At 37.3% G+C, this 19,063-nt stretch overlaps 1 protein-coding gene across 1 annotated transcript in view; it reads right to left on the reverse strand.

The window, feature by feature from the left end:
- Nucleotides 1-5,395: 5,395 nt before the first annotated feature.
- The window catches only part of FRZB (frizzled-related protein), a 48,133-nt gene continuing 34,465 nt past the window's right edge, over nucleotides 5,396-19,063 (reverse strand). Inside the window, exons 3-6 of the mRNA XM_012651223.1 lie at nucleotides 13,558-13,623; nucleotides 9,854-10,058; nucleotides 9,416-9,479; nucleotides 5,396-6,352 (exon numbers count right to left, since the gene is read on the reverse strand). Coding sequence (XP_012506677.1) covers nucleotides 6,236-6,352; nucleotides 9,416-9,479; nucleotides 9,854-10,058; nucleotides 13,558-13,623 — 452 coding nt within the window. The 3' untranslated portion in view covers nucleotides 5,396-6,235. The remainder of the gene's footprint in view (nucleotides 6,353-9,415; nucleotides 9,480-9,853; nucleotides 10,059-13,557; nucleotides 13,624-19,063) is intronic.

Here is a 19,063-nt window from a genome sequence, read left to right on the forward strand (position 1 = left end):
ATATATTTGTAGAATTGAGTACTGTCGTTTTTCCAGAATCTTTTCTTTTTTTAAATCAAATTTGTATTCATCCAATCTCCTAATCATGCTACTTTCTAAGCACACCTGCCTTGCTGGAGGGAAAGGAAAAGAATTTCAATCTTCAACTTGAGGATGAATTGAGAGGATTTTTTTGAGTGTGGCATCTTAAAGATGGAGGAGAGAGAACACAGCAGGCAGTAGGATCTCTTGGAAGCCACTTTCTCTTCCAGGTTTGTTGAGCACTCACTACAACCCTGTTTGAGAACTGTGTACCTCACAGAGAATATTCAGGAGTAAAAGGTGAAATGACTCTGATTCTTATTAAGCACAGATCATGCTTCAGGCATTGCCCCACACTGCCCAGCTCATCTTTCCTGATCTTGAAACTCGGAGAGAATGTTAAATAGCCAGAGAATTGCAAAGCCAGAATTTGAATCCAGGTGTCCTAACTCCAAAGCTCTTTTCAAGGTGTGTCAAGAAGGCATTTTGAGTAACTGAATGTCTCAAAATGCTATCCTTAGGGAAAAAGGAATGTGGGCGGCTGTAGTTCCAGGTATTGAGTAGGCAACAGGAGCTCAGGACAAGACTGCCTGAGCTGGTGATCTGAAAGAAATGGAGTGAGCTTCATGGTTATTGATCAATGCACTTAAAGAATATCAGATAATTTCTTCTGTTTGTTCATGCTTGATCTTCTAGAAACTCTGAAAACACTTACTGCAGGTATGTGTTTGATTTAATTATCCAGGCATATGGGGAGAAATCAAAGAGGTGAGAACGGCCAGGAGGGAAAGAGATGAATGTGTGCAGACAGGACAATGCAGTCTTTGTGGGTATAATATTTTCTGAGCTTCGTGGTTCTTTATAATGCTTTGCTATATCACTTGAGCTAGAGGTCATAGAGAAAGTTTTACAACAGGGATTTTGTTCATACTGATCTCTTCTTTTGCCAAATCTTCCCACAGTTAAATTGTAACTATTCAAGTCAAAGTCTGCTGTTCAGTGCTAGTACAGGGATACCACCATGGAAGCCATGATTCCAGAATCACCAAAATGATATAGAAATATTAGGTTTATTTACCATCCAATATAAACAAGAACTCCTTTGCTCCCTGTTTCAGACTTTTTAACATCTTGGAGCTATCCTAACTTTTATACATCACAACTGACCCACCCTTATGCCCTAAACTTTCCCAAATCCAACCCTACAATTGTAACACCAATCCCATTTCATGATGCTAAGTGTGTGGGGAGGGAGGCAGTGGCTGTTTGGCAGTGACCACAGTCCCACTAGCTGAGGGGCCACCCCCTCCACATCCCTGTGGATGGTGGGAAGTTCTTTTCTGCATTTTCTTTCATTTCTGTGTCAGCTTCAACAACCCACAAATCCTTTCTTTGGACAAACTTCCGTGAGCACATCCTCTCCTCCTGCATGGGACAACTTGAATTCTCAACATCCACCAAAGGAGAAACATAGTGAATTATGTTTGCATTTTACCCAAAGAAAAACATCTTTAGTTGTCTTGCAAGAACACACAAATCCTTGTCATAGTGAAAATACTTAATAAAAGAAAAGCAAGGGGAATTCAGTCATGTAGAATAGTTTTCTTTCTAGATTATGAAAGACTCTGGTGGTGGGAGGGATAAGGGGAACAATCTAAAAATGGGAAATGAGAGCTCCTAGAGGACAGTCATCATTATGGTTTTATTTGTAGTAACCACCAACTTATAATTTCAACTTTCCTCCAGGCCTTGTTGAATACCATTAACTCATACCGTTCTCCAAATTTAAGGGAAAACAGAAATTTAGAGGAGAAAATACCATTTTTCTACTAAGAATCACATATCTTTAAATTATTAATGCCAAAAAACCGCTTTATTCACCTGCCCATTCTGTATGGAAATAACTCCACTGAAATTTTGATTTCATAGGGGAGAGCAACTGAAGAGGTGAAGTGATGGTGTTTGGGGTTAGAGTCGGGACTATATTACATAGGCTTTCTGATATACAGTCAGTAGGCCTCAGTTTAAGCAATCATATTGATATTAGTAGCCACTATATGCCTGGCACTATTTTCTGTTTTCACAATGTCAGAATGCATTAACTTTTTATCAGCAATTGCAATGGTGGAAAACACAACTTGGGCAATAAGGGGAAGAGGATGTGAGGCCCAGCTCTGCTACTTATATAACTCTGAAGTTCTAAATCCTCAATTTTATCTATAAGATGGGAATAACAACATCTACCTTCAAACTTTCAAGGAATAAGTAACACATGTGCAAGTGTTTTGTATAGAGTTCCAGCCACTGTTAGACGTTATTACCTCAAACACATAATTATCAAAGCTATGACTATCCTGTTTTTGTTAATATTAATACAGCTGGGAACCACATTTTTAAGTTTTATAGGCTGGATTTCAGTAACACGCTATTAGAAATCCCTGCTTTACCATTGTTGCCATCTACTTGAATGCTTGTGTCTATTAAAATATGTTAAAACTCACAGTGCTAAATAAATATCTTGAAATTTTTTTAACGTCATTTTACTTGTTGAAATGTAATAGCAAATAATTTCTTGCAGAGCCAATAGGTACTGCTGCTTGTTCACAGTGATTGTAACTTTTGTATTTGCCTTCTTAATACATAACAGATGTTGGAGAGACAGGGTTGGTCCCACCCCCAACCCCCAATGCTCAGTGCAACATATGGCACCGAATCAGATTACACTGGATGTGACAGTAAAATACGTATCTGTGAAAAGAGAATTCAAGTTGACTGTTATTTTAATTTTTGCTACTCTATTCAGCATGCATCTGATTTTTTGACTAAAAAAATTAACATCCTGAAGGTGAACAAAATTTTCTAAAGGAATTTTAAATTTTGTAGATCTCAAGGTTACTGACAAGGATGCGTGTATATTAAATTCTTAGTGGTTTTAAGTTAGTACCTGCAAGAAAAGCCTACAGAGAGCATTAATGAGACATCTTTGTACTACCACAACTACAGAGTAGAAACAGTTTTGCAGTCTGATTAGAAACGTGACCATCATGATAAAATCATGCCATCCCCCCAAAGAAATCTGCACATAGTTTATTATGAAGATATTGTACCTATCAAGCTGAAAAACCAAATGTACTTTATTCATGGACTTTATACCATTAGAAATTAGAAATCAAAAGCCTCATATAGATGATCAAACATTGCCATTATAGATCATTAAAATGGAGGGTGGTAAAAAACTGCTGAATCTAAGAGTCTGGCCCTCTTTTGTTTATAAATATCATAATTGTATACCTAGTAAGTATAAACTATCAAATTCCTACACAGAAACTAATTATACCCCCTCCCCACCCCTCAAAAACAGTAGGGGCTGGAAACATCTGTGGCTTTCATTGCACATCGAAATATTTCATCACTTAAAATTGCTTACTGTGCTTTGGGAGAGTGGATTACATTTTGTGGATCTGAGATGACAGTTCCTTTAAATCTCTCCTGTAGTCAATTCTTGCCCTTCTTCCCAGAGTTATAACATGAGAAGGCTGGAGAAAAACAGGCCAAAGCAGAAGCACTACTTTCCACTTCTTAGTCCTGGAGGCTCAGTCCTAGAGGCATACATACCAGGGAGGGGGATTCTGAGGTGCAGTCCTCCCATGGTGGCACCTCATTACTACCTTGTGACACCCAAACTTGCCTTTTTAAGGCTACTACAGCAACACCTAAAAAGATGCCCCTGCCCTAACCATCTGAGAATATATCCCGAAGGGCAGATGGCAAAATTATCTGAACGTGACCATAGCTGAAAAGACTGCACAGTCCTCCCATAGGCAAAGGTGGGAGCTCTTTCTTCTGGGATTGGGGAAATTGCTGGGGTCAGTCAGAAGGTGGGAATGTTCTCTTACTTCTGTCAATCTTAAATAAAGGTCAATCTCCAAGGGTTTATTTGGGAATAATATACAAAAATCAGATGTCAAAAATTAGAATTGCAATTCGGGACATACAAACCAGGGTTGCCCCTTAGGTGTGTCCGAAGAACTAAGGGAAAGTCTGGGGTTTTACTGGGGAAAAGAGGAAGGTTACCTAAGCTGTCTTGAAAGTAAATTCATTGGAGCTGCTCATGTCTTGCAGGAGCTGGTGCGTTCTGATTGGTGAATGGCAGCAGTTACTAGACAAAACATAGTCTTAAAGTTAGCTAGGGGTGTTTGTGATTTTTCTGTTGGATTGCAAAAACGGTTCCTGGAACAGGGACCTGGGTGTCCTTCCCAGGGCCATCTGACTCCATTTTAACAGTGTATGACATGAATGACTGCATTTTGTATAATCAGTTTTCACACTTCTGAAAGAGAGAATTTAGATGAATTATTATTTACCATTTTAGGAAACTTTTGTTCAGGAGTGAATTTCATCCTGGAAGAAAGAAACACAGCACCATTTCCCATTTGCTTCGTAAGTGTTTTATTTTCAGCACACCATAGCTTAGAAATTTAGTTGTACTGTCCAGACGTGGTGGCTCACACCTGTAATCCTAGCACTCTGGGAGGCCGAGGCGTGAGGATTGCTTGAGCTCAGACCAGCCTGAGCAAGAGCGAGGTTGCTTGAGCCCATGAGTCTGAGGTTGCACTGAGCTACAATAATGCCACTGCACTCTATTTGGGGTAACAGAGCAGGACTCTGTCTAAAAAAAATTGGTTCTACTAATAGTACACATGTAAATTGCAGGGAATTGAGACTCTCAAGTGACTGGCACAGGCTCTAAGGAACCCTCCGGAAGTACGGATGCTCCTCCATTTACCATGGGGTTATGTCCAGATGAACTCATCATAAGTTGAAACTATTGCAAGTCGAAATGCATAAGGTTATGTCCTGATAAACCCATCGTTAAGTCAAACAAATCATTAAGTTGAACCATTGTAAGTCAAGCCATCGTAAGCTGGGGACCGTCTGTAAAAACATCCTTTGTTCACCATGTCCTCTGGGGATCTCACTGCAGCTTTGGTAATGAGAAATGTGCATTTGGTTCAAAAGTCAAAATAACCTCTCTCCTGACAACCATAATTCCTTTTATTAGACATTTTTTACTGAGCATTAAACAGCACAAATCCAAATGATAAAGTGCAGGCCAGTGGCAGGCCTGTAACTTAGTCCAGCGTGGGTGTGAGTGCACACACACACAAGTACACAGACATACACACACGCACGCACACACACACACACACACACACACACAAAGAAAACTTGCACATTTCATCGTCCTGTAATCTGGCATTTCATAGAGCTATGTCTTTTTAAAAATAACACCCAGGTGCACATGCATATATAACTTTCTTTTCCTGGTCAATGCAGCAAGTCTGATTTTTTTTTTAAAGAAGAGGAAAAAAAAGACTTCCACCAATGGGTTTATTTAAAAGGAAGCAAATTGAACAGAACTATGGTGATAACAGCAGATGTCTAGTTATAACTCTCTTCCTAAATGTGGATTAATATATTCATGAACAAATCAAATGTATTGCCAAAAGAAGAATGCTACTGTGAACACCCCAGCGGCTACTGGTTTCAGTTGCGCTTCTCAATCAGGCAAAATGTTCTTTCCCCAGCTCCTAACACTATTTATTTTGCTTCCTGCCAATCTCAAAAATAATTCATCTTGTGTGTCATTTCCTCATAAATGCTTCCTGGTGCTTGATTGCTTTGCCTATATGGCATTTGATTTCAAACTGCCATTTTACCTTTATAAACATTTAGAACTTTCTAAGCGTGAGAAGAATGTCCAAGAGGCATAGGAAAATGAGCCTGTAATTAGATCAACAGAGTATATTTTACAGCATATCTAGCTTTCTGTGGATACCAGAAATCTCTCTTTGCATCCAATATTGCATTCCCTATCTGGGTGCAAAACAGTAAATTAACATCTGGGGACTCCAGCAGAGACCTTAGTATCAACATGTTTAATTTATTATTAATGCAAAAGAACAGTTTTCCTATGATTAGTGAAACAGAAAGCATATATTTAAGGTTCTGCCCCCAGTCCATTAAAAAGGGGGTGGGGGGATGGGAGAGTAAAGCAGAAAACAAAAGAGAAAATAGAAGTAATATCAGTTACCACATGATTTTTGTAGTAAACAATAGAATATGATGTGCAATAGTGCAATTCTCCTTTGCTAGTCCAGCAACGCAAATCTTAACAGGAAGTTCACTCATGTTACTTTTTGCATTTCAGGATTTAGTTGCGTGCTTGCCGGGGGTTAGAATTCCTGCCAGACTTCTGACTCTGAGTGGAATCGCTAATGCTAGAATCACTTTTACTCAGTCCAAGATGACGGAGCTTCATATCCCAGCGCTGTGAAATTTAAAACAGAAAATAGTCACAAGCACATATCACCAGGGTCATCATTTCTGTTATTCTAAGAGCTGGGTAAAACTGCAGAGTCAGTTCTCTAAAGCACTTTACTACTTTTCCAAAAGTATAAAATCCATATCCTAGGGTAACAACAAAACTGACACTATAATGAACATAATTCTGATTTTAAAAAGCACAAACTTGGCCATCTATAATATATTCAGTAATGCTTTCATAGCAAATCTTAAACTTAAGATTTCCACGTCTGTGTACAGACAGATACAAATATCTACCTATATTTATGGGTATTTCCTGAGGTAAAACACACAGGTCTAGTGCTTCACAGGTGACCAACAAATGGAAGATTTACATGGAGAATTTGAAGCAAAGGCTATTTTTCATTCTTCTCTCTTAGGACACATAAGAACAGAGCCTTTTAAAATCCGTGGGATTTGAGCAATGAAAACAATAGAGATTTTTTTAGGTGGATGAGGTTTTTCAAAAATGTTTTTCCGAGTAATATCTACTGAGTGCAACAAACAAACCAGACAAGGTCCTGCTCTTATTCTAAGCCTTACAAAGCAAGCATATCCAACGTTTTTAATAACCACAAACAAGTTTACTAATATTTCATATTAACAATGTCAACAATGCTTACACATAATATAAATGGAAGTCATATTATGAAAGTATGTGGAGGGAATAAGGCCCACAGGTGTACTTCTCAAACTTCAATGAACATAGAAATCACCTTGGGAACTTGTTAAAATCACAGATTCTCATTCAGTAGGTCTGAGATGGGGCCCAGTGTTTTCATAACTAACAAGGTACCAGGTGATGCCTGTGTTGCTGGTCCAGGGACCACACTTTAAGTAGCAAGGAGCTAATGTCGGGTGGCCCAACTTCAAATTCCAGTTCCACCACTTACCATGTGGAGGTTCTTGAACTTATTAGACCTCATTTCATCACTTATACTTGGAATTAATAATAGAATTGACTGATAAGACTGTTCTGAAGATTAATTTTTAGAAAGGAAAAAGTACTTAGCACATAGTAATTATTACTTTTCTATTACTTAGAGTAATTTTTCATGTTAGTACACTTCACTCCACAATCTTGTTTTGATATTTTAAAAATAGTCCGATTCTCACCTCCTCAAGGCAGTAGTCCAAATATCTTGATTTAAACAATCTGCTATAGCAGATACTTAGGTAAACAACCATTTGCTTGGAAAAACCATCATAATAAGATCTTTTTAAAATTCTCCATCTATTCACTGAAACTAAAAAATCAGCTAAGGGCAATTCTGATTTATAAAAAAAATAATGTTCTTCATAAAACTCTTTTTTTACCTTCTTAAACTGACTGGAGAACTAAAATGAGCACCTCAATAATTCTGGCCAAAAGGGATTTTCCACCCAAACCTTTTAGCCCTGAGTTATCTGTATATGAATTAAAAATTGTTCAAGTTATTGGTTTATTTCTTCCCTTTACCATGTTTAAATCCAGACTGAGAATATAAATGTCACAATACTAATTATTAATAATAATAACTCTGTGAGTCTCTGCAGAAAACAATAGGAAATGTGTTTGCCTTACTAAGAAACAGGACGAACAAGCCATGTGTCCTGTTAACAGCACGATGACATTGTTTTGGTACCAAAAGGGGAGCAGTAAGGCTTGTTACATGCTTTGCAGCAGGGATGTTGAAAGCTCTTCCAACTGGTACAGGAATTTAGGACAAATTCCTGTTCTGCATTAACAAGCAGAAAACCAAATTAAAAAGACAGTAAGAGATTCCAACATACTGAACAAGAACCATTTTTTTCCTCTAATAAACATCAGACTAATTGAAGAGAGATGCAAATAGAGAATGCTTACAAGGCTGAACTTGAAATGTATCTCGGTTTTGACAAATACACTGGGGTGAGAGAAAGAACTTTCTAGAGGGAAGTTTCTCCCTACAAAAATAATGCCCTCTACATTTTTGTAGGTCACTTAAACCCAAACGTGTCTGCTGTGTCAAGTGCCAGATGTATAAGATAAACTGCCCGGGGGTGTTTAACTTACCCCATAAATGTTTCCCAAGCCTTCAAATTCGCAGAAGGAAGAGGATGTATTATGTTTGGTACGGTTCCCACTCCCCCCACCCCCCCACATCCTTTTAGATTCTTTGTCCCCCTATGCATTTCCCCCTGCTGCATTCTTTTCTTTGAAGCAGATTTGCTTAGTGCAGTGAGAAGAAATGAAACCTTGTATAATAAAGTAATTTACTGTGTGATTTTTTTTTAATGTATCAGTTTCAGAATCTAAGAGTCATTGGCTTAAAAATAAAGCAATATTACTGCTCTAAGGACCTAATTTGGTCAGATCTTACATACCTACAGATGAACGCTGCTGCGCTGTGTGCAAAGGAATTGGTGTCTATACATTGGACAACATTGGTATTTTGCTATCATTTATTCTCTCCCTCTCACAAACTGCAATTTGTTCAAGGAAGCCATATGCCCAGTTAAAAATTTACATTTCCTAGCCCAGCCTCTTTTGCACCTAAGGAGGACATGATACGCAGTCCTGACCAGAAGTCCTAAGTAAAAGTTGCTGGATGAGGCTCTTATAAATCCCTTTCAGCCCCCCTTTTTTAATTCCCCAAATGTAGATGTGATGCTGGAGAAGGAGCAGCCACCTTGTGACCACCAGGTGAACATGAATATATGGAAGTAACACCCTTAAAAACAGCAGAGCAATAAGGTCGAAAGAGCCTGGAGCCCTAATGATAAAGGAGAGTGACACTACCAGGATGCACTAACCACAGCTAGACTCCTTGTTATAAGAAGTTAGAGAACTACAGTTAGCTCTCTGATACACGTACAGGGAACTCATTCCTTAAATGAAATAGATATTGAAGACAGAATCAGCTGAGTTTTATGTATCTAAATATACGTATATTAGGTTTTAGTATTTCTCATGTGGTTGAAGGCAACTTATTTCATTTAATGACAGATAGCTGGTTTTCTACTTTCATTTTTTGTGTATTGCTTTGAACATAAAATAGAGGCTTACCTTAACTTTTTTACCAAGTCGATCCTTCCATTTCTCTGCTATAGAGCCTTCCACCAAGAGTAATCTGCATTTTTAAAAGAAGCAACCATTTTTGAAAAATTTAAACCTATCCTGAAAAGTACATGGAATCATTGCCCAGAAACACTTACATGTTTATTCTAGAATAGGACAGCCAAGTTTTAGACCCATAATTCTTAACTATTTGTGATTAATAGACCCCTTTAGGAAACAAATGAAGTTATGGTCCCTCTGCCCAGAACAATGCACACATACACTTTCCTATCCAGTATATGAAATCAGGGGACCCAACTAAAACCTATCTGTAATCCCCAAGACAGACAGAGCCCAAAGAAACATAAGAGTAAGATCTCTAGAAAGAAATACGATGAATGTAAGGCAGGCAAAGAAATTATTCTGAATCCTTAAGGAGAGAATTACCTGGAACGTTCCTCATCTTCATAGCCCATGATGATATATTCCTCATTAACATTAAGTGGAGGGCACAGGCAGCCTGAGCTGGTGTAGAGGTTGACGGTATCCCGTGGAATGTTCACCAGAGAAGCCTTCAGAATCTCTTTCACTTCCACTACTGCAGTCACATCATGACACTTGGTCTTTACCTCTTTAACTCTAGCCCGGATGACTGGGATAAAAGACAGTAAAGCTGATATAGCAATATGACACATAAGAGGTGCTCCATTCAAAAAAGACAAAGTTGGTTTTTTTCTAGTCAATTCTTATTCACCTGATGCTCAATGAATGAAGAGGAAAGTCAACCAGCCATTTTGCCTTAGACTGTAGTGAGTGACATACTAAACAACACACTTGCCCCCTTAATGTTCAGCCCTGATCCCTTTTCCAATTTTTGTGTACATATGTTTGTGTGTATATATGCATGTGTGTTCCTGTGTTTAATTTTGAGAAATCTATTTAGATAACCAAAAGATGAGTGAATAATCTGATATAATTATCTTCCAGAATATCATCTCAGATGTGTGTATATGTATGTGTGCAGCTCCAATTGGCCAACAGGAATTTAACCTATGTTAATTTTGCTATATGTAAAGACCTAGTACTCACATATGCTTTGTTTCCTTGTCTGCATTTTTCTACCAGATTAATGTATTTTCTTGAGTTGGCAGGTCTCTTTAGTGTTATAAAGTTGTCCTGTTCAATATTGTTCCCAAGCTTATTCTGTGATCTTTTCACCTTCCTCATTTTAGCGTGCTGTTCAGACATTAGTCCCTTTCTTACTTTGTGTCAGTATAGATTATCTTTTATACTCTTCTTTAGGTATACTACATTTTCTTCTTGAATAAAAATTGTCACCACTAGACCTTCTTTCCTCCATTTTGTTTTGAAGTCAGACACTCCAACATTTCTTCTCCTCACGTGCTATGGAATATGTTAACATGTCAATTGCATTAATCTACTTCTCTCAATGCATATACTGGCACCTAATTTATCTCACAAGGGGCAGCTTTACTTTACAATATAATGACAAATTCCCTTCAGTTGCAAAGTCAAAGTATTTGACTCAGAATTCAGAAAAGTACAATTCTTCTTCTTTTCTGTATCTCTCTCCTTTGGGAGAGCCAAATTCTTTAGATTCCTACTTCTGGCAAATGAGAAGCTTTAAAATGCCAAGAAAGAAGTAAAAATGTCAATTAGTAAAAAGACAATGGCATTTTCCTGTGTAGGTCCTCTCATTGCTCAAGTTCAATATCCATGGACATTATTTAGAGGAAAACACAATTTATCCAAATGAATCCACTTTTTGCAAGCTTCTTAGGTACATATCTGTAAACCACTTTTATCTGAGTGCCTTCCCACATAGTTTAGGGATTTTGGACTACAAAGGATTGGAAAAAAACAATCCATGAAAACATAAAGCCAGCTAATAAACTATTCCCCCACTAACGCTCCAACTTCATCACAGAAACTTGATAATATTCTACCACTGCAACATTCATATGACAGACATTAAGTTGCTAATGAATTCTAAAAACTCTAAGACAAAACATTATTTTTGCTTCACAGGTATTTCAGTCTTCAGAGAATCAGTTGCCTCAAGTATGAAAACTTGTAGCAAGTAAAATATAACTGCTCAGCTATCCCTGCTTGGTTTGATTTGCAAGTGGAGTCTCTTTCTATTTATGTTCTCTCTATCCTGTGTTTTAACAGAAGATAAGATTGCCCTTTTTGAAATGTCACTTGGGAGAGCCAGATAATAAATTCTCAACCCCCAGCTAGCAGACATTTTTTTGTGTCCTGGCTTAAGCAAATGTGCTTCATAGCATCCATCAACTATCAGAGATTAGTGAACTGTGCAAATGTTCTCAAACTAATGATTTATTTACCCAGTGTCTATTATTTTCATTAGAAATTTTTAGTACATGTACCCACTCCAAAATAAATATCTCTGTACAAGACCTACTTTTTTATGTAAGTAATTTGTTAAAGCTCAAGAGTTTTTAACTGAATTAATCTGAATGAAGCAGAGGTTTTTTCTGAATCACCAATTGCTCCCGCCTCCTCTTTGTTTTAACAGACACATGCAGATATATAAGATAAAAATGAACGTATTTTTGAAATAAAAATATATTTATTTGCTTTTCAGAGTTTTTCCTTCTAATTAACCATTTGAGTGCCTGCCTTCCCCAAAGAAGATGTAAATAAGTCCCAAACAAATAACAGTCCTCAAACTGTGGTGCAACCTAGTTATTACATGGCTAGGAAAAAGAAATTATTAGACTCAGAATCTAATCATGGGCCGGGCGCGGTGGCTCACGCCTGTAATCCTAGCACTCTGGGAGGCCGAGGAGGGTGGATTGTTTGAGCTCAGGAGTTCGAAACCAGCCTGAGCAAGAGCGAGACCCTGTCTCTACTAAAATTAGAAAGAAATTAATTGGACAACTAAAAATATATACAAAAAATTAGCCGGGCATGGTGGCACATGCCTGTAGTCCCAGCTACTCAGGAGACTGAGGCAGAAGGATCGCTTGAGCCCAGGAGTTTGAGGTTGCTGTGAGCTAGACTGATGCCACGGCACTCACTCTAGCCCGGGCAACAAAGCGAGACTCTGTCTCAAAAAAAAAAAAAAAAAAAAAAAAGAATCTAATCATGATCCATATCCCATTTTTATAATATTCATTCAACTAACTTCTCTAAAATCTTCTCTTTCCATGATTTACATTTTAACTTTTAACAAAAATAACAGCACCAACCGTTGCAATATAAAAACTGATACTAATTAAACATGTTGATTTACTATATTCCATAGGCTTAGTCCCTTATTTATTAACTGGAAAGCTCTATTAACTGCCCCTTCTAAATATAATGACTCTGTATACATAAATCATACACACCAATACTCAAAAGTACATGATGAACAATCAAAGGGGGGACAACTTAGGTTCAATAATCATTGATAAAATCAGGATAATACATCTCACGGGGCGCTTGAGAAAATTAGATAGCGTATGAAAACCACTTAGCACAGTTCTTGGCACAAAAACAGTAGGTATTTTCATCCTTTAATTAAATTTATCAGCTACATTCAGATTGGTAGCTCTTTCATGAATATTTAGTTTACCAGAATGTCAGATTTTTAGGTCAAACTACATAACAAAACACTTCTTTAACTGAATAACAACAACTTCTGTAAGTGTTACTTTCCAACGCTGTCGATGTTTTCCGTGGGATAGTCTGACTGAAGAAACCAAGTGTGATTCTTTTAACCATTCCTTATGCATCAAAGAGCTCTTCTGTTCACCCTGAGGAAGCACAACTGATGGCCCACGCAGCTTCAAACATTTGAGCTCCAATCCTCCTCAGTCTTCCAGATAGAGAAGAGTCCCATCACTTTTGAATCTTGTCTCTGTGTACTTAGGGGCATGGCTCTAAGATGCCAATACTCCTGCCTGATATGCATCAAAATCAACCATTTGTTAAGCATTTTACCCATGTGAGACACTTTAATTGGTTGAGGAAGAGGGACTATGCTCTTAAAAGTTGTCCTTCTCTATTTATTTTTAAACCTTATTCTTAAACTGCTCTATTCATTTACACATGCACACGCACACATACACACCCATTTCTTAAGACAGCAGTTTATAAATTAACCACAACGTTATTCTTACCATAGTTGTAATTGTTCCGGAAATAGATCTTCTGTGTAGCTCTAATAGGCTTACATTTACAGCGTTCTGAAAAATACATTTTAATTATAAGCAATTTTCCAATATTAGCTTTCTTTTGTGTACTCTCATTTTTAGCTAAGACTAGCTCTGAATTGGGTGGTGAGAAGGCCCTTGGCAATTCTACACATCTGATCTCTTTCTCCTGGAACAACATTAACGTTTATTCTATCTACACAGCCTCTTATTCAATGTCACTATGCTCATAAGTTCCCTCTCTTGAACAACCCACCCAAATCCTGAGGAGACACTGTTCACCACATGCCCGAGAAGAGCATGAGCCCTGCATCCTGAAAGAGGCATGTTTAGTGCTGATGGCAGCAGAATGAATGCCTACGGCCTGCCGAGAGGCGACTTTCTGCCTATGCTCAGGTAGCTGGTTCACCCCTGTGGAGTACCGCCTAACGTTCACATGCTTTTTACAGATTACACGGCACTGCCCCAGACATTAGCTACTGGATTTGAAAGCAACTCAAGGAGATAAGTGGGTGTTATTACAACCCAGTGAACTTCATGAAGTTCTTAAGCAGAAGAGCAGTGAGCCCCTTCTTATAGGTACCATAGCTGCCATTAAACTTAGTGGTATTTTTATGCTTGTTGGAGGACATTACTATGTAGATATTTTCGAAAAGAGAAATTCCATGTTTTAAAAAAATATCTGGTGAATAGCATCCAGAATGCATATTTTATGTAATATAGATGTATGTAATAAAAGTTCTAATTATCTCAAAATGTTTCATTTACAGATCATTTAACATCTTGGAGAGTAGATTATTATATCTTTTATAGAAGAGCTACATTGCCAAGATTACTTAGCTAAAAAAATATACAGTATAAGCATGGTAAATTGTCAGTAATTAAAGTCAATATAAAAATAGAAAATACACAATTACCTTAGAAAATACTTTATTATATGTAAAGATTTCTTTAAAATAGTACCCCTGAGAAAGCTTTATTAAAAATTAAACAGTATTTGTTTCTTCTATTTTGACACAGAAAAAGGAAAAGAGAACACAAGAATCAGAGAAAGGAAACTTAACAAAAAATGTGTTTAAAAAGTGCTTTGTGCCGGGCATGGTGGCGCATGCCTGTAGTCCCAGCTACTTGGGAGGCTGAGGCAATAGGATCGCTTGAGCCCAGGAGTTTGAGGTTGCTGTGAGCTAGGCTGACGCCACCGCACTCTAGCCCAGGCAACAGAGCGAGATTCTAAAAAAAAAAAAAAAAAAAAAAAAGTGCTTTGTGTCAGCCTGGTGACCAATAAAAGGTAGAAGCTTTTGTTGACCACTTGACATTGTGTTTTCTAATCAAAATAAATTTTATTTCCAGTTGAACTTATAGATAATATGCTTTAAAATAGCAGTCCAAGATAGAGTAGCTCCCTTCCTAGAAGCTTTAAGTTCTAGAAATAAGCATTTCTATCAAAGATAGGTAGTAGCAGCAACTGTTATTCTTGCCCATGAGAGAAGGGAGAGTTTCTCAATGCTACACACAGCACTTTCCCTTGTTCTACAGGTAATTTTTAATACACAAATTTCTGTGGAGTAAAGATCTCAACCCAATAAATAATGGCTAATATCAGTGCTTGTTTCTATTTTGAAGATGACTACTCCAAAATTAACTTTTCTTATCAGCAAAACATTTGGACTCTCATTGAAAAGAAAATGTAAAGTTATTTAGTTCTTGCTGTCTTGTATAGCTGTTTTATTTTGTACTAAAATGTTATAACTTTAAGAGAGATATTCTTGAGATGAGAATATTTGTAAAGAAATAAATGCTGTAGTCTTTGATTTACAAATTATCCTCATCCATATATAGATATGGATTTGTGGTTTTTCTATTTAAAAATACATACTGATCAAAAATAATGCATGTAGGTAAATTACACATTTAATTTTTTCAGAAATTTGCACAAACTGTAATAAATTCTTTGCCAAAAAAAATATGGCAAGTATCACTGAATTGAGTCTGATTTGATGTTATTATCCATATAATTTTGCTTGAAGCAAAAACAAATGGACTACATAAAACTTTCCAGGCAGAGAGTTCTTTAAAAATTATGTTATACAATGATTTAGGAAGATTTCAAGTAGGTATTTACATAGGTATGTATACAACTACATACACATAACTAGAGCTAAGCAATTATATTCTTGAGACTAAATTTTACTTATATGCAATGCACTTACTACTCCTGTGGTCTCACAGGTGGCAGTGCCATACTATCTATATCTGTATCTATCTATATATCCCTTTCTATGCCCCAATCTCTAGCTCTTGCAAATATTTGTCTACTTCAAATCATCAGTAGTTCAATAAAAATAACAGCATAACAAGGAGAAGTTGAGTTTTATATCTACAAGACTCAAATATAGAGGAACTTCCTTTAACTTATTTATGCTTATTCAACCCCAATATATTCATATCTGAAGTTATTCATGAAAAATGTATCTTAGATCAATAGATCTGAAGCATTATCCTCATCTGAATTATGTTTACACATGCCTACATCTATGTCCCCAGAAGCCTAATTGGAAAACTGCAAAGAATCAGAGAGGGATACAGTGCATGCATTATTTATTACATTTTTTGTGCCTGCCACCCTAAATCAGATTGTAACAGTTTCTTTTTCTTTACTACCAATAGTAAAGCTGGTTTCTTGACACTCTTTTTATTGGGTCACTAGCATTACCAGCATTTCTAGCTTAATTGCTAGTAATCTTCTCACAGCTTCCCAATGACCCAAGGTTTTTAAGTTTTGGTTTTGATAGTGGCAAAATGAAATCTGTTAGTTACTGAGCTTTGCACAAAAACCACTAGACTTTGATTTTCCTGTATCCCTTTGTTGAAAAGAAAGGCTTATAAAGGAATTGGAGTTTGTCTTGGTGCTTTATCTGAGGAAAAAAATATTTAAAGAGGTAAAGGAACTAGCTTTGACAAAATATTCTGAGAAATAAGAAAGAGATCTTCAAATGTGGGCAGTTTTAATATGAGCAATTCATTCACCTAAAAGTCTAGAATTAATATAATACCCTGAGTTGTGGGACAGAGTGCAGTGCTACGTCCCACATGTGACCATGGCCATCACCGGGAAATGGTGGTCAGCAGTTCTTCCTGGTGTGCCTTCGCTCCTCTTTCTAGATTATTCTAGGCACTCTCCTAGAATCAGTCATCTCCTACTTCTCTGCTAATAAAACTGAAGACTATTTGTTAGCCCCTAGCACAAACATGAGTTTAGCACTCTAGTAGAAATGCAAGTTTACAAAGTTACCATGTCCAGAGCTTCATAGAACTTGGTCTGCAACCCTGGAGATATATGGTACCCTACAAAGCCTGTTTCAACAGTTCTTATAAACCTAGTCCAGAGGGGGAAAGAAACACATCCTTCTCTATTCAGTTTTGTTCATAAAAATAGGCTCATTTATTGAAAACACATAAGGATAACAGCATTTTTAATATGGTTTTATAAGATCTAAGGAATTCTAAGTACCTTATACAGTTATGAAATATGATACTCATTGGACCTTCACCATTTAATGCAAGCTTGTTTGAGGTCAAGCTTAAGTGTCATACAACTTTGTAACTAGCCCTGGCCTTCATCTGAAATGAAATGCTTTGTGGTCTCATCCAGAGCTGTAAGACTATACTTCACCAGATTCTAAAACCCCCATAACTTTTCATATACCATGACTTTGGAAGACTACTATTTTTGAGTGGATATTATCTGGGTTTTTTAAATTTGTTTGTTTGTTTTGCCCTAGGGAAAGACCTTAGATCTGTGTTCAGGATTTATTGCCAAAAAGCAGGGGAAGGGGGATAAGAAAATCCAATTCTATTTGTGTTACAATTTCAATTGTAACTCTTTCAAGACTGACCCTTTCTAATCAGATCAGAGTTTGAATAATTTTAATTTGTGCCAAATGCACCGTATGTTTTATATCCTGGCATTTGACCCCTAAACCTACCTTTCCCTCCATTTTAAAATGCGGATGAGATTACAACACATTTTAAAAGATATAAAAAGTAAATTTTTATGATTTGAATATATCCTTAACCATAACTTCTTTACTGAGATCCAGATCTACATTTTCAACTGCCTATAAGAGGTGTCTGTAACAGCTCCTTAAGTAATTTTAAACATCTGTTAACATCCATCACACCATGAATTTGCCTTTCTTCTACACAAATGATAGTGTCCACTGACTCCACAACCCTGGGGTATCCATGCTTCCCTAAATCCGAGATGGGAAAGGGAAAGAGAACTAACATTTCTTGACACTTTCAGTCATTTACATATTCATTCATTCTGCTAATATTTATTATGCATCTGCTACATCCTAGGCTCTGTAACAGGCATGTAGGACATATGGTGGGCAGTACAGACAATGCAGAAAAGGATACACTGAACAAAAAATTACACACACAGTAATTTGTCATACATAATACATGTATGAAAGAAAAGTACAATGAGTATGTGTAATGAGAACATATAACTTGATGCCCTAATCTAGTCTGCCCTTCAAAATCCTCTGAGGAAATGACATTTAAGCTTGAAACCAGGAGTTGTCATCACCTGGGCAGGAACTGCATCTTTGTAAGATGAGGGAAGTTGAAGTCCATAAAGGAGACAGAGAGGGAACATCCAGTGATGTGGCGGGAAATACAGGAGAGTGTGGAGTCCAAAAAGCTGAAAGAAGAGAGTATTCCAAAAGAAAAGGAGGGCAGTCCTCTGTGTCAAATGACCCTCAAAGCTCAAATGAGTTAAGAGAGAAAAGGCCCCACTGAATTCAATTGGCAAGAAGATGACTGGACCCCGAGCAACAGGGAGAACAGGACTTTGAAAGGCAGAAGATTTCATCCACTACACAGGACGGAAAAGGAGAGGGAAACTGATGTTGACAAGTTTATAAATTTGTTGGTGGGATGATGAGAGAGTTCATTCCAATGGCTTTTACTTCCTCATTGAAGGATGAAGTCAACTCATCAGCTATGGGGAATGAGGGGCTAAGAGATAGGATAAGAGAGATGTGAGGAGACAACATATAAAGCATTTATTTCATCAAGTGGAAAGGCAAACTTCGTAGTAGGCAGGATGCTTGACAACGTTGATTGTCTATTTGAATTTTCTATCATGAACACTTACAGTGAAACCAGTCACCCCAGCTGAATAGTTTTCTCCAGCAACTTGAGTTGAGAATCTGCCAGGTGAGTATGGCAGAGGAAGAGAAGGCAAGGAATTGAGGGTATTTTCAAGAGAATGATTATCATGGTAGACCATGAAATCTCAGGTAGACAAGGAGCAGGGGCTAAACAGACAGTAAGTGGTAGGTGTTGCATAGGCAGTCTCAATGGGGTAAAAAAAAAAAAAAAAAAAAAGTTAGCAGAGCTGGTAGCAGAGCAAAGCAGCTGGAATGAAAAGAGGTAGTAGGCAAAGAGGTAGGATTCTTGAAAA

The sequence above is a fragment of the Propithecus coquereli genome, unplaced genomic scaffold, assembly GCF_000956105.1.
Source record: "Propithecus coquereli isolate 6110/MARCELLA unplaced genomic scaffold, Pcoq_1.0 Scaffold35, whole genome shotgun sequence".
Taxonomy (NCBI): Eukaryota; Metazoa; Chordata; class Mammalia; order Primates; family Indriidae; genus Propithecus; species Propithecus coquereli.